Raw genomic sequence first — 15259 nt, 5'->3', positions numbered from 1 at the left:
CTTCTTATCTGATCTGCCCCTTTTCTCTCTGCACTCTGGGCATGTCTGCATTAATGGCCAACCTTAATTGCTCTCCTTCCATTCCTGACCTTGACGTCACAGCAGGTGACATTCGGATCAAAACACTCCACCCGCCCCCCCCCCGCGCACCCCAGTCCACAGCGCAGTTGTCATGACACCACCGTACCTGACATTGTCATGACGCTGGATGTAGATCTTGTGAAAGATCCTCTCAGGCGGTTTCAGGAAGTCCTCCTTCATCTCCATGGCAACATTCCTGGGCAGTAAGCTCATTAGCAGGCGTTCCTGAGGAGGGAGAGGTTCAAGGAGAAACTTTAAACTGCCATCTTACATACACTGTATGTATGTATGCTTATATACATATGCCACATAAACACGTATCACTCATCAGCTCCAAACTTTGACTAAGAGCAGTATTTTGCCTTTCCCTCATCTAAAGTAAGTAGGTATATGTGGTTGTTTATTGTAGGCCTAATTGCATTTTCTCTATTTCTATTATCACTTATTATTGGCACACCCATATCCTGAGTCGCCCGAGAGACACAAGATGACCTCATTTCATATTAAAAGTAGTGAACATTGTCTTCTTGGAGCAGGAAAAATAACATTTGGGAGCTTGGAAATAAAATCCAGGTGACTGTTCAAGCAGGTCTGACCCAAAAAAAAAATCATAAAATATCATAAAATTGTAAAAAGAAATAAATCAACCTCATCATAGTACTAATAATGTAATTTGTTAATGTAGTGCAACTGCTGATGAAATGTTTGTGTCAGTGTTGATGGATGTAGTGCAGATGTGTTGCACTTATTAATTTTTCAGCATAATTTCCTCCCAGCTCAGCCCGTCTGTCAGCATTGGAGTGATGTTTTTTTATTCCGGTTTCATAGTAATTCTATTCATCATCATTTGAGGCCAAACAGACTCCAGCTAAAGTCTTTCATGTTTGGACTGATGAACCCTCGAAGGTTAACAGAGACACCAATTAGTACTGATGATGAATTAGCAAATGGTTTCAGACAGAAACCAGAAAGAACTCTTTAGCCAAGAGCATACCTCCGCCAAGGCCAACACACATATATCAGAGTGTGTGTCAGATTGGGCCGGTACCTGTCCAGTAACCCCCTCCAAAGTGTCATGTATCTGCTGCCTTATTTTGGAATGGTAGGGTCGGATTGCTTTAACGATGTAAACAAACCTGCACTATGGCCGTCGTGCGTGTGTGTGCTGTCTAGCGGGACTCAATGCAGTGGAGACTGTATTAGAGTAGAGAGCCTGGCACTGAAACGACCGTGAAACTAGGAGAAACGCTGGCTAAATGGATGTAGTTACACTAACACAGCACTAGGGCTAGACTGACCTAGTGCTGCTCTAAGATCTATTTATAGAAATACCTAATTCAATAACCTTGGATCCATTCTGGATGGAGCTCTGTAGCTGCTGAAGATCCATTCAAACTATTTGTCCTTTACTGAATCAGCTCCATCTCAGCTAGATGACGGTGCTAGTTGCATATTTTTAGACCTGCTAGGCACTCGGCTCTGCCTGGATACATAGAGCTCCTATCTGAAGACGACTTTATGACCAGCAGATCCAGATCCTGCGGACTCAGATCCTACTGATAGAGTTCCAGTGGTTGTGAGTGTTTTGTTTTGAAGGTTGCTGTACCGAGTCTCAGATACCACCTAGTGGCAATCTTGTGATAACACAGTACAAGCAGTCTGAATGGTTGTCTATGGCCTAAAATAAATTTTCATGTAATGGTTCTTGACACAAGACCCAACTCTCCACAAAGTTTCAAAACCCCATGAATGAGTTGTGCTGCTAAAACACACACAACCACACACATAAACCGAGGCAATAACACATCCTCCTTGGCGTAGGTATCAGGAGCACAATACTCTCTCTGCACTACTTTAGGTCTGTGCTCCACCCACTTCCTGTTTACAGCTTCAGGTACAGATGCAGACCGAGTGGCTGCTTTGCTTCGTAGCCAGAGTGTGAATAGTCTCAGTTACAGCAGCGTAGAGCTCTTAGAGTGGAGCCGAGTGTCGGGCGGCTCTGAATAGGCAGTGAATCATCATTTACGCTGTGGCGCCTCTGCTGAATAGCTGTTGAGGAGCAGGTTTACATCAGCTGTCAGGACTCTGTTGTTGTACATTGTGCCATTCACACTGGGACTGCTCATCACCTGTGGAGCTGTTACACTTCATCAGAAAAGCATAGTACACATGTTTTGCCCACATGTGAACAAACCAAATCAGATTTCTTTGGCTTACATACTGTATGTGGTCCCAGATCTGATTTCATCTCTAGATATGTGAACAGCACAGACCAGGACCGATATGGAGACACTTCTATCCACATATGGCAACCCAGCAGTTTAACCGAAAATTGCCTAAGAAAGGGGGGGACACTTCCACTATCTGACACTTTCTCACACAAATGACACATTTCTAAGAACGAAACATCTAAGAAGACATTAATACAAATACGAGTGGTGTCTCTGGCTTCTGTGCAGCTGAGTTTGTGTAGGTCTTTTCAAATTAAGCACTTAATTTAACCGCTTTATTAATCAGTTCCATCTCTCAACCTTGAACGTGTGATAATCGCACATTAATGATCCCCATTCCTCTGATCTGTCTCAGGTCTAATATGCACTCTGTTTGACTCAAGCTCTTTTCATGATGATTTATTAATGAACCTCTCTCATTTTGGTGTTAAAATGCAGATTTCTCAAGATCTTCCAAGTCCTCAAGATTAACCAGAGAGAGCAGCTATGTGACGTCGACGTGAACAGTTGGAAACGTTGAACCGAAGGAATCCAACAGTGGAGGATGGGACAAGAGGCAAGAGAGCAATTTCACTTGTTAACTCGACTAAAATGTTTACGCAATCATGCCAACAACTTGTTTTTGCCAGACGCCATAACTGTCAGAAAGGCAGATTATTGTTCCACTTAACAGAACGTAAGGGAGCGATCATGCTCTCCACTCCCCCATTTACATGCTCTGGTTACACACAAGTCCCCAACACTGAGAGAACGACACAATTCTATTAATTTGGTCCATGTACATGTTGTTTACCTTCCTATGTACAAATCATCTGAGCATTGAGTACCTGTCAACATCATTCTGTGTCCATATGTGTGTGCCTGTCCTGCTCAGGGTCATGTGGGACTGGGGCACCTGGACAGTCGCTGACACACAGAGACAGGCATTCATTCACACTCCCGTTCACACCTGCGGGGCAGTTTAGAGTTTCCAGTTCAGCTAAGCTGCACGTCTTTGGAGGCGGGAAGAAACCGAAGATGTACTCTGTACAGTCAGTCAGCCCAGTTTGGGATCTGAACCCTGGACCTCGATGTGTTAACCACCAAGCCATCATGCTGCCCCATGCATGGAAAAAATCCTGTATACAGTATTAAGCTTGTTTGTAGTGGTGTTTGTTTGTTTTTTACAGTGTGAGCCAAGAGGAAGCTGAATTGCCTATGGACTCTGAGATTGCTATCGACCAGTAAAGTCAATTTACCTCACAGACGTACGGCGCAGGGCCTATACGTGTTCAGGAATCAATACAGCATATGGATTGGACTCAAAGCAACACCCAGGAAGTCACAGCGATGAAAAGAGGCTGTTTGACGTCTGAAATTCAAATCGGAGGTGTTTGGTTCGGGGCTCATCAGGCGGCGGTGGCGGCTGCTTGCAGGCTGCTTGCAGGCTGCTGATAGATCCCAATCAGGGGTCTGTGTGTGTTTCTCCCACCCAGATAAACTGTGACCTTTACTGGAGTAAGGAGGCCATGAAAGCAATCTGCTTGTGTAATTACCTGTCAGAAGGGAGCCTGTTACTGCTGGGGAAAACACAGCATATCATCATCTAATCTGCAAAGCACAGGTGCTAAATGTGTGCGTGTGTGCGCGATGTGTACACAGGGGGGAGACGCGTATAGAACAGAAGAATATAATATACATGGGGTAATTAATTCCTCACTTAACGAGCGGTGTAGGTGGGTATATGGGATGCAGGCGCACGGGGGGTGATGACATGTTTACGGGGTACAACAAAGTGTTGCAGCATGTTAAAGTTGCCGCCGCTACCGTTGCTTTAGTTAAATGGCTGCATGTAGGTGTGTGCAGAGGGGGTGGAAAGTGTGGCGCTGGTGTGCATGTGCCACAGTAATTGTTCTTTCCTTAAATAGCTGCTGTCATAGTTACTGTGTGCCTGCCTGTGGGCAGGTTGTTAGAGAACATTGGCACCTGAAACCTTTAAATAAAAAAAGAAGCTCCAACTTATGAAGATGTTGTGAAGATCATATGCACAGATACAAGATGAGGTGACACGTGTGGATGTGTGCTGCTGAACATCTCCACATGCAGTTCTTGCTGCACTACAGATAAGCTCCCTCGTGTCAGGTTGGTTCTGTCTGGGGTTCTACAGTCAGTAAAATCCTGCTCTCCACGGTGGCGGTTGTTGTGAGGCGTTGTTGTCTGGTGTTTGTTTTGATAACACCTGGAAATTATGACTCAACATGTTGAAGACACACTGGGTGGCTTTATTTTCGATTTTAGTGATATGGGTGAGGCAGCGTTATTACTTCCGCCAAAGTAGGTTCTGCTTTTTGCGTGTGTGTGTGTGTGCGTGCGTGCGTGCGTGTGTTTGTCTGTTTGCACGTGCGTGCTTGCGTGGACATATTTGTGTTGTGGAGAGGTGGCTCATGGGACAAGGAACAGTATGGCAGATCATCCGGATCACAGTTTAAAAGTAAGTAATTTTTTAGGCCATAGACAACCATTCAGATGGCTTCTTCAATGTTACCACTTAGTGTTTGGTTTTGGGCTCCGAGTGCTTTCTCATTATGGGGTTGCTGGATCATGTTTCCAGTGCTGACTTATATAGTCTCCACTGATCTGACCACTTTCTTCCGTTCGTTAAACCTTCCTGCTTCCTTCCTTCTTGCCCCAAAGGGACGTCATGATGCCATCCAGACCAACAACAGCAATTAGAAGCTCATGTTCAGCGAATCTGTTTATGGTTTTTGTTTCCGGCCCTGTATAAACGCAACTTCCAGTGTCGGAAAAATCTTTCAATAGAGAGTAACGAAGAAGAAAAGAAAGTACAACTTAAAAAATAAATAAATAATAAAAAAAAAAAATAAAGTAATATTTCAGTGAAAAGCCCAGATGCGATGTGATTGAAGCTGTAACAGGTGGAAATGTTTGATATCTTGAGAAGGCCTGACCTGCTTCTCATTCTCGTCCTCCAGCCTCAGCCTCTCCTCGATGCAGTTGCGGGCCTGGAGGAAGACCTTCCTCTGGGTGCGCTCTGTCAGGATCCTCACAAACACCCCCGACAAGTTGACACTGGCGAACAGCACCGCGTTGGCCACCAGCTGCACACAAACAAGAACAGGCATGCCAACAAATGTTTGTGCGTGTCTGCGCTCTGTGCATGTGAGTCTGAAAGGAATACACGTGTCCATACGTGTGAGCCTGTGTGCATGCAATCATACATTCTCCTTAGATTAGACTTTACAATCCTGGATTAATCCATGGAGGTCAGCACATGGATTACAACATGAATTGTAGGTGCAACCTAAAGCACAAAATCCATACAGTGGAATTACTCTGAGACATGTAGCCAGACAAAGAGTGTTATTGGTCAACGATCACAGACTATTGATCCTTACAGTCACTTAATTTGGAGGCTGAACTCAGTCACCACTCTGAGCAGTCGATTCCAGAAGGTCAGAGGTGAAAGGTCACAGAAGCACTCCAATCCAGCACAGAGGGATAGAGGCTTTAGCACCTCATAAACAAAACCAGACGTCACTCCTTACCATATTACGTAATATATGTAAATGAACAGACTTAAAGCAGACTTAAAGCTTAAACGCATCACAGCTTGGGTCTACAAATCTTCAATCAGAGGATTTGGGATTCCTTCTGTCAGTGATATATTTTCATTTCATGCTCACTAAAGCAAAAGTGTCTAAAATAGAAAATCAAGCTATAATTCTTTAAACATAAATGAAATTTGTTTTCCCATTCCATTGGAATGGAAGCTACACGAACGATCATCATTCTTTTACTGATGAAGGTTGGGCAGAGTAGTCATATTGGACCCATATGGTCTATGGATTGTCATCTCCCACTTGCTCCAGACACTCAAATAGCAGCTTCTTGTTTTAAAGTGTGTGGGCCTTTGGTTGTTGCCTCACACAGACCAGTGGAGGTTTGACGCCGTGTTGTGTTTGATGCTGTGCGGAGGTGTAAGTTAACCTCAGCCTGACCTTCACTTCATCACTGTGTTTACATGCAGAAACATATGAAGAAATGCAGAAATATTATTCTGTTTGCTCAACAAACCTTTCCTTTGCCTTTGTTTTGTCCTTTGTCTTTCTCCTCCTTTCGTCTTTTTTCCATCACCACTCCTTACCATTCCTTTCCTTCCTTCTTTAACTCTTAATGTCTTTTCTAAAAATCTCTCATCCTTTATTTTGCCCTTTTCTTCCATCCTCCCTCCATCTTCCCCTCCTTCCTTCTTACTTTTTTACATCTTTTCTTACCCCTCCCGTCCTTCCTCCTTTATCCCCTTTCTTCCTTTTCTCTTTTCTATATTTTGACCTCCTTCTTCCTCTGCCCGCTATCTGCAGGAGTCAGAGCTGTGTGTTTCAGCACTGGACAGCTCCTTCTCCACCACATGTGACTCTCTGAGCTCGTTTCCTTTTCTACGACCAGAGAATCACTGAAGGTAGTTTTGAGTTTGCAAGATTATGTTTCCATGACTTTAAAAAACCTCCAAACAAACACGTGTGGCACTCGCACACAACATGACACACGTCCCTGTTCATATATATCCATATAGGTTCTGCGATTTGGATAATCCACATGTTTACTATCACATTTGGGTAACAGTGCATTTTTCTTTCTGTACTTCCGGTCTTCATTTGTTCTATAAACAACATGATCTGAGAGTAAGACTGCGTTATGGTGACATGCATGGACACCAGAGACTGGTCTGCTATGTTGATATTCTCATCCCCATGGAGTTTTAAATATATGTATATTTAATTAACAGATCATATGAATATCCTTTTAATTGTTCCCCTGATATGATAAGATCATTTGTCTCAAGCAATCTGGAGTTGTTTCCCCAAGCTAACAGCAGATATTGCAGCCACAGCCAAACCATTGACAGGAAGTCTATGTATTTGTGTGTGAGATCTCGACAAAAGGATGTTTCACTGTCTCGAGAAAATGATCTTGTTATGCCTGGAAAACACTTTTTATAAAGACTATGTTTAGTCCTCTCTTCATACTGTGGACACGTGATGCTCAGTACATTCATATCACTGTGTCAGATGATAGGAAGAGAAACTCATTCATAAGTTATTGTTGTTGTTGTTTTAAACAGCAAGACTTTTGATACTTAAGTAAAATAACATAAGATACATTTGTACTTTTACTCCAAGTCTTTGTTCCAATACGCACATTTGACTTGACTCAAAGTAATTGTCTTAATAAGGCGTCTGTGCTTTGACTCAAGTACTTTCGATAAGTACTCAAGCACTTGAGGTACTTGAGTCAAAGTACATGATCAGTGGAGTTTTCGGGGTGAGTGCAGGGACCGACGCGCCTCTTACCGGCCTCCACAGCTTCTGCTTCCTCCCCGTGAACGACGTCGCTATGACAATGAAATGGGACGCGGCCAGCATCGCCCCGAACAGCACCGCCAGCAGCGTCCGCACCGGCAGCAGCACGTAAGCCACGAGGGTGACCAGCATGAGCTGCCACACGCCTTGCTCAGGGGCAGCGGCGCTCTCCAACTCGTACGTGCCCAGCGCCAGCGGGAAAGGGCAGCAGAGCAGCGCAAAGGTGAAGCTGAAGAGCAGCGCCAGCTTCGCGATCTGCTGCAGCTGCGTCACCTGCAGGTACTTGACGTTGGTGACGATGAAGAGCGAGAGGAAGACCACGCAGTGCACCGGGTAGGAGCCCTTGGACAAGGTGAGCCGCGGGCTGGACAGCAGCTCCATCAGAGACAGCGAGGACGCCGCCACGATCAGCACCGCCAGCGCTTTGAGGGTGGCGGTCTGCTCCAGCTTCAGGTTGTAGTTCTGGAACAGAACCTCCAGCTCCTGGCTGTTGAACTCATCCTCGCAGGCGATGGCGCCCAGAGGTGCTCCGGCCGGACAGTGACCCTTCCTCCGCCGGGTCTTGACTCTTTCGAATGGCGTCTCCTCCATGTTCCGGCCATGCATGAGGCGGGGGCGGCGCGGGAGCCTCAACTTTCCGGTCCCTCTCCGTGTCGGGAGCGAACCGGCGGCAGCTTCTCCCGGCTCATGCGGCTCCTGCGCCCCGGAGGAGCTCACAGGCTCGGGCTCGGTGAGAGGCTGACAGCGGGGACGACGGAGCTCTGAGCGGCTCTCCACAGGTTGACGATTGTTGTTGTGTCGTCAGGAAAGTACAGCCCAACCAAAGCGTCTCTCTCTCTCTCTCTCTCTCTCTCTCTCTCTCTCTCTCTCTCTCTCTCTCTCTCTCTCTCTCTCTCTCTCTCTCTCTCCCTCTCTCCCTCTCTCTCCCTCTTGCTCACTTTCTCTCTCACCCTCTCTCTCTCTCTCCACCCCCTCTCGCTCCCCTCCCTCTCTTTCCTGCCTCTCTATCATCTCCCATTTCTGTTTGTGTTCCTCTTCTTTCTTTCTTTCTTTCTTGCTTTCTTTCTTTCTGTCTTTCTTTCTTTCCCGCCTCTCTCTCTCTCTCTCTCTCTCTCTCTCTCTTCTCTGCTTTGCTTTTCTGTTTTTGTCTCCCCCTCTCTCTTCCTTTGTAACCCCCCGACACACACACACACACACACAGGGGGAGTTGGACCACCTGCGGTCACCAGTTCTCTGTGCGCTTCAGCAGGAATCTACAGACAGAAGGATCACGCCTGCATATGAAGATAATCACAACACTTCACCAGGAGGCAGAGCAGCAGCCCTGACCACGCACACACACACACACACACACAAACACACACGCACACGTGATCGCTGCATCAGTGCACACAACATTTGGTTTAAGTTCATCTCCTGCTTTTGATTTGCTTTAGAAAATGTGAGATATTCTCTCTCTCTCGCTCTCTCCCTCTGTGTGTGTGTGTGTGAGAGAGAGAGAGTGTGTGTGTGAAGGCAGCAGCAAACAGCTCTGGTGATTTCCCCTCACTGTGTCTGCAGTCAGAGCTGATGTAGTTCCCAGCTAAAAATAGAGCGCTGCACCGGTGGACGGTCTAATATAGCAACAATTTGGTCTTTCCCGCATCCTCTCCCTTATGCCGAGTCAAATGTTAATTTCCACACAGACAATTGACCTTAAAGGGGGGAAGGTAAAGCTCATCAGGTAAGACTATAAATAGCTCTCTCTCTCCATAGAGTACTGCTGGAAAAAGATGCATCATATTCTTGGCAGTGTTTTGGTGGAGCATGTTTCATTAGTTATAACATGCAAAACCTCTCCAATCTACAGAGGTGTGTACATTTACATTTACATCCTGTTGTGTGTGCACATATGCTCTGTAGGTTATTCAATGTGAGTTTCTTTCTTCTAGTTGAAACTTAGATTAAGCACATTGACGAACACTAACGGGGTCCTGACCTCCATCTGTGAAATATATTGCTGAATTGGTGCAAGAGGCTGTAACATATGTGCAGCTTTTACTTTAATCAAGAATTATGAACTGTATGACTGATTAAAGGTGAGGCATGAAATGAAAATATGACAATGTTATAGCATTAAGGAGGTATAAAAAGATTTTAGTATATCCTGTGCGTGTGCATTGGTTGTTTGCACATTTTTGTGAATGGATTTCGGGGTAATGTTGTCTTTCTTTCTCTTCAGGACTTTCACACATGCACCAAAATGAAAAGGAAGAATTTATTCCATATACTGAAATAACAACAGCACATTTCTTTCACAAAATTGACCTTTTTTGTTCTGCTATTCATTTTGACGTGCTGTATTTTCAGTGTCGTCCCGCTGACATCATCCTACAGGCGTTGACATGTCTTAATTACATGGAGCCAAACGTGAAAGCTCTCTCCTCCCAAACTGCACTTAAGTACACTCGGGCATCTTAAGACGAGTGAACGTGTTTACATTAGCTGTGATGACCTTGCTTTTGTTGCAAACGTGCCTTAGAATTAGAAGATCTCTGAGGAATGCAATGGAGTGGCTCATCAATGGAGAAGTCAATGCGAAGCACTTTGAAGCCTCCTCACAAAAAGCCTCCACATGCCCACAGTCAATTACTATGTAGTCAATGTCCACTGTCATCTATTGAATCAATACGCCACACAGGGGGAGAAGGAAGACGATCTGACCCCATCTCAGAGGAGACTAATGAGATTTCCAGCCTCTGTTGGTCACGCTCAGATCCTGCACCCTGCTATGACATCTGATACTGAAAATAAACCCACAGTGCAGCACTTGACACTGCTTAAAGTTGCAGGATGAAGACTCCAAATGCAGCGTTATGCTCCATTTCATGTAGCCAGGTTTACACTGACCTGCGTTTAAAGGCACACATTGTAAAATATATGTCCTGGTGTTTACTCTCACTAGTGGAGGATTTGATGAAGTAATCAGGCAAATAATTTGTGTTTTTAACCAGACGGATCAAATATTGTAACAGCCTGTAGTTCACATCACTCAGCACTGATATCAACATTTCAGGTAACGTTGACGTGATTATGTTTGGTTTGAACATGATGTCATTCTTCTCATTGTAAGCACAGACACTCAGTGGTTGATCCGGTCCGATGTGAGGATGTTCACTTTTGATCTTAATGTTGTGGGAGATGTTAAGTCTTTAACGCTGCCATTTATCAGTTGAACTTTGCTGACTTTTTAAATATCAATCAATCAGTCAATGGAAACACACCTAGCGTTTCATGGTTTTGATTTGCCGTCTTGCCCGTGAGGTGATGCAGCAGTCAGACAGCTCAGGCTCCATTTCCCCTCCTGAAGTAAGTGACAGCTGCAAATTTTTTGGACCATCCCTCCCTCCAGGATGCCTGACAGTCCCCGTTGCCATGGCAACAGAGGCAGTAAGGCTAGCGGTTCTGACTGATATGCTGCTGAGGTGTTTCCCAATCTGACACCCCACTCCTCTCTCTCTCCCTCTCTCTCTCTTTCAGGTGGTTCGAGCTGATGTGTTTGTATCTGTCTCCTCCGTGACACAGCGCTCTGCCCTACCAGCCCACTGTGCCCACTGACATTTCTCCAAATTGAGGGTCTGACATGGAGGACTGGGGGAGCGCAGATGAAAGCGTCAGAGGCGACCAAACCACAGAAAACGTCTCACTCTGCACCGTCCAACCACCGCACAGAGAAAAGGTGTGTGTGTGTGTGTGTGGGAGGGGGGCACTGAGGAGGACATGGTGGGGAAATAAGCCGTGATGTGAGGGTGTGTGTGTGTGTGTGTGTGTGCAGAGGGGATAGAGTCATGCATTTCTAATAAACTTTGAAAATGTCAGAGCAGGTGTAGCAGCGCCTCGACCAGGTGACCCAGGAAAGCAGCTTTGATTTGTCAGGCACCCCACATCCTACACCACAGCCAGGTAACTTCCTGCTCAGGGAGAGGATCTGCCTCTCATTTCATGGAGTGCAAGACATTTGAAGACGGCTTACGTCTCAGGCACACAACAAGGAGGATCCTAAGGAATGCAGCCGCCGTGGGAAAGAAGGTGGAGGACACAGGGTTTGCCAAAGTCAAGTAGCCCAACATCTCATACAGTGTCTCGTCCAGCTCAGAGCTCTATGAGAAGACAGGAAACACTCCTCGAAAACCTCATGGAGAATAAAGGAAGAAACCTGAGAAGAGGCGCTTCAAAGAGAGATTCCTTCTCTGACAGCTGGGAGCACAGCAGGAACCGCAGGTGAGAGTAGAGACGACTTACAACCAGACACGAGACACAAGAGACGTAATAATACAGGAAATCAAATGAATGAAACACGAGTCTAGATCCAGTAAGAGGAAATCAAGTCTACTGAGATCTGTACAGTGTGAATCCTAATAGAGAGAGAGAACAGAAACCATCAACCCAAACTAGTAGTATTTCTTCTATGATAGAGTAAAGACGATAAATCATTTCACTGTCCATGTCCATTTTTCTTTTGGTAGTAAAACAAAAGTTGAGATGAGATAAGAACGTCCTCATGCAGCCTGCGTCCCACCAAATGAGAAACAACTATAGACTGTGTGTCTGTGTGTTTGTGTGTGTGATTAGATCCAGTTGGCAGAGACAAACAGGAAAAAAATGGTGAGCAAGCAGCCGGGGCTATCTCTCTCTCTGTCTCCCCCTCTTCTCTCTCTCCGTCTCCCCCCCCCAATCTCTCTGGGGTCTGAGGAAGTGGCTGCAGTCGTGTTTGCCTTCATGAATAAACCTGCTCGCTGCCATTCATACAAACACAATTAGCTGCACGTTTCCCTGTGAAGGACAACAACACACACAGTCGCCTATAAAAAAACGCTGATGTTCATACAGCTGCTGAAACAGCTGTCACTCAGCAAAGCTCCCTGTCCATCTGTGGACAGAGGCTGACAGTATAAAGTTGCGATTTTCTTAAACACTCTTTTTTCAGGTAATTTACACCCAAACAAGTTCATTGCCATTGTTTCCATAGGTTGTAGCTTTCAGAAGACTGTCCGTTAAGTGGATCCTTACAAAACCTCACAAGTGTTTTCCTATGACCTTTGACCCCGAAACATCTATAATTTTCCAGGGGTCGCTACCCTTGTAATTTCCAGACGCTTGCAGTAACATGTGCGTGACGGTAACAGTCCCAGCAACAACAACAGCAACGACAACTGCTGTGTTTTGCGTTTTCATGAGACAAAGAAATGAAGGAGAAAACACCAGAAAGAGACGAGCTGTGAGGTGAAAGAGGCTTTGTTGACTCTTGCTAGATCAGCCCAGCAGCCACTGAACCATGGGAGCAAACCTGCACCGGTTGCCAGTATTTAACTCTACATATTTGAATGTTTAAAGCCCTGATTTAAAGGAATGGGCTGCAGGGGCGTACCTGAGCTTAGTCCAGGTGTGTGCCTTTGTTCTAACCCCTGGGCAGAGTCAGCAGGCGTCTCCCTGAAGATCTGACAGGTCTGCTGGGTTCAAACCAAGCCAGGTAATGACATATGTACTCTGGCCCCTAAACGCTTCATACATTAGTGTTGTACATGCGACCAGTTGGCTTACTGGGAGCCAGTGAAGTGAGGAGGTCCAGGATAGAGACTCTCAACGTTGTGCATGAGCTTCATGTTCCGTCCCAATTGATTATTCATTATCAACCATTCAGTGGGATTTATAAACGCTGCATTAATGCAACAAATGTGATTGTCTGTCCCCTGCTAAGCCTGGGGTCAATAGAATAGAGTGGCTGAATGGTAGAATCCCAGCGAAGCACTTAGAGCTCTCTTTGATCTGAAGTGCTACTCAGCAACTCTATTGGAGCTTTTGATATCTTGCAAATTGTACAGCAGTGAACAGATTGTATGTAAATATCCATATGCACAAGAGATGAGAGAAAGTGAGATGCACAAAAAGAGAATGCTCAGCAGCAGGCCAAGTGTGTGTGTGTGTGTGTGTGTGGTCTCCTGGGTTGCTGTGTGTGTGGGAGTGTTATTGAGAGATATTTTTAATTCCGTGTGTCAGCTCCTCTCATCTCCCTCAGCCAGAGACGTCGGAGGGAACTGGAAAACATTTCCAATGCAACGATCATTTAAACAGGCACACACACACGGCCACTGGCACGCACACCACCCCACACACACACACTCACACTCATGAATACAGAGGCACATACAGTTTCCAAAGTCTCTCATATGGCACCAGTTGCTTCTTTGAACGTAAGGAAAAGGCAAGATTGTCGATGTTTCCTTGAATTTCCCTCTCAGCGCTTATAAGAGAATTTTACATGAACGGCATTGAAATATGAATGCGGCCCTGAACGGATCAAACTCCAGATGAATCCGAGCGGCTGATAAGGAAACGACTCCGCCTGTCAATCTGTCAAATATTTCTGCCTCACTAAAATACCTGAAGTTGATAAAAGATTAAACAGTTTAACGGCTCCTTAATTCATATCAGCCAATAATGAAGAAACCCATCAAAATGATTTTCTCCCCCCTGCCTCCAGCGCCGCCCGGCCATAAATGGCCAAATAATTTCTCAGCATACGGCGACAATGGCGGCAGTAATAATCCGCAGCCAGGAAGCAATCGCAGACCTAATGACTTCCCTCCATGCTGCTGCTCGCTGCTTTTAGGAGCAGGTAAAGTCACAGCGGACTGCAAAGTAGGATTACGGGCGTCCTGCAGGAATAAAGCGCTGTGTCTCTCTCAAGTAAAGTGCTGAGTGGATGCTGCTCACGCTTGGGAAGGAAAACCTCATTGTTTCCATCTTGGCTGAGGTTTCCTTTCACCTGCGTTTGGCGGCACTTGTAATGGAAACGCTTTGGAACATGGAGTTAGTTTACGCTGGCTTGAAGTGGAGTTTGCGACGGACTTTGTGATGTAGCGCTCTGGGAGGACATTTACAGAAGGGATGTTTATGTTTGGAGAGGACGAAGAGGAGGTTTATTCCAACTGAAGTTTGTGCTATACTAGACGGGGCACGACATCACCATGCAAGTGATCAATGCTGCAAGAGTGCATGTGTAATGATCTCTGGTGTTACGTTACACGTGTAAAGAAGTCAAGCAAAGGGAGCTGTGCAGCAGCCAAACTGGTGGACCGCAAGACACACATTTGTTGACTTTAAGAATTTGGCTTCATTTTGCGTAAAACTCAATGGACCTGAAGTTTACAGTAGTGTGTGTACGATGTGTGTTTCCAAGTCTTTCAGGGCAAATCCAAGTTGAGCTGTTAACAATCAGGCAGCGCTATGCTGTGGTTTGTGATGTCACCACCTGCTTTTGCAGTTGCGGGAGTCAGACTCCATGTCCACCACCACGTCTCTGGCTGGGCCTTCATATGTACACGTTTGTATCCGTATGTGGGACACTGGCAGGCGGGTCCAGGTTGATGCTTGTCACTAACTGTGAAGCTCTAATAAAAGGCTTCTGAATTTAAATTAGTATTTTTTCTCTTTCACTCCGAGCGCCCGCTGATCAATCAATTGTTTCATTACTGTCAGATGGGAGAGTAGCAGGTGTTGAGCCTGATCAATGCAAGAGATGGAATGCGGCGCTGACCTGGTCTGAGC

The 15259-nt window shown here is 45.7% G+C and overlaps 1 protein-coding gene across 1 annotated transcript in view; it reads right to left on the bottom strand.

The window, feature by feature from the left end:
* The window catches only part of adcy1a (adenylate cyclase 1a), a 33138-nt gene extending 24860 nt beyond the window's left edge, over positions 1 to 8278 (bottom strand). The window contains exons 1-3 of the mRNA XM_076154389.1: positions 7664 to 8278; positions 5261 to 5410; positions 188 to 306 (exon numbers count right to left, since the gene is read on the bottom strand). Coding sequence (XP_076010504.1) covers positions 188 to 306; positions 5261 to 5410; positions 7664 to 8278 — 884 coding nt within the window. The remainder of the gene's footprint in view (positions 1 to 187; positions 307 to 5260; positions 5411 to 7663) is intronic.
* Between the last annotated feature and the right edge of the window lie 6981 nt (positions 8279 to 15259).

Source organism: Genypterus blacodes, unplaced genomic scaffold (assembly GCF_046128005.1).
Source record: "Genypterus blacodes isolate CSIRO-AG114 ecotype Tasmania unplaced genomic scaffold, CSIRO-AGI_Gbla_v1 ptg000062l_1, whole genome shotgun sequence".
Taxonomy (NCBI): Eukaryota; Metazoa; Chordata; class Actinopteri; order Ophidiiformes; family Ophidiidae; genus Genypterus; species Genypterus blacodes.
The sequence above is the reverse complement of the archived record's forward strand: the minus strand, read 5'-3'. Positions and strand labels throughout refer to the sequence as shown.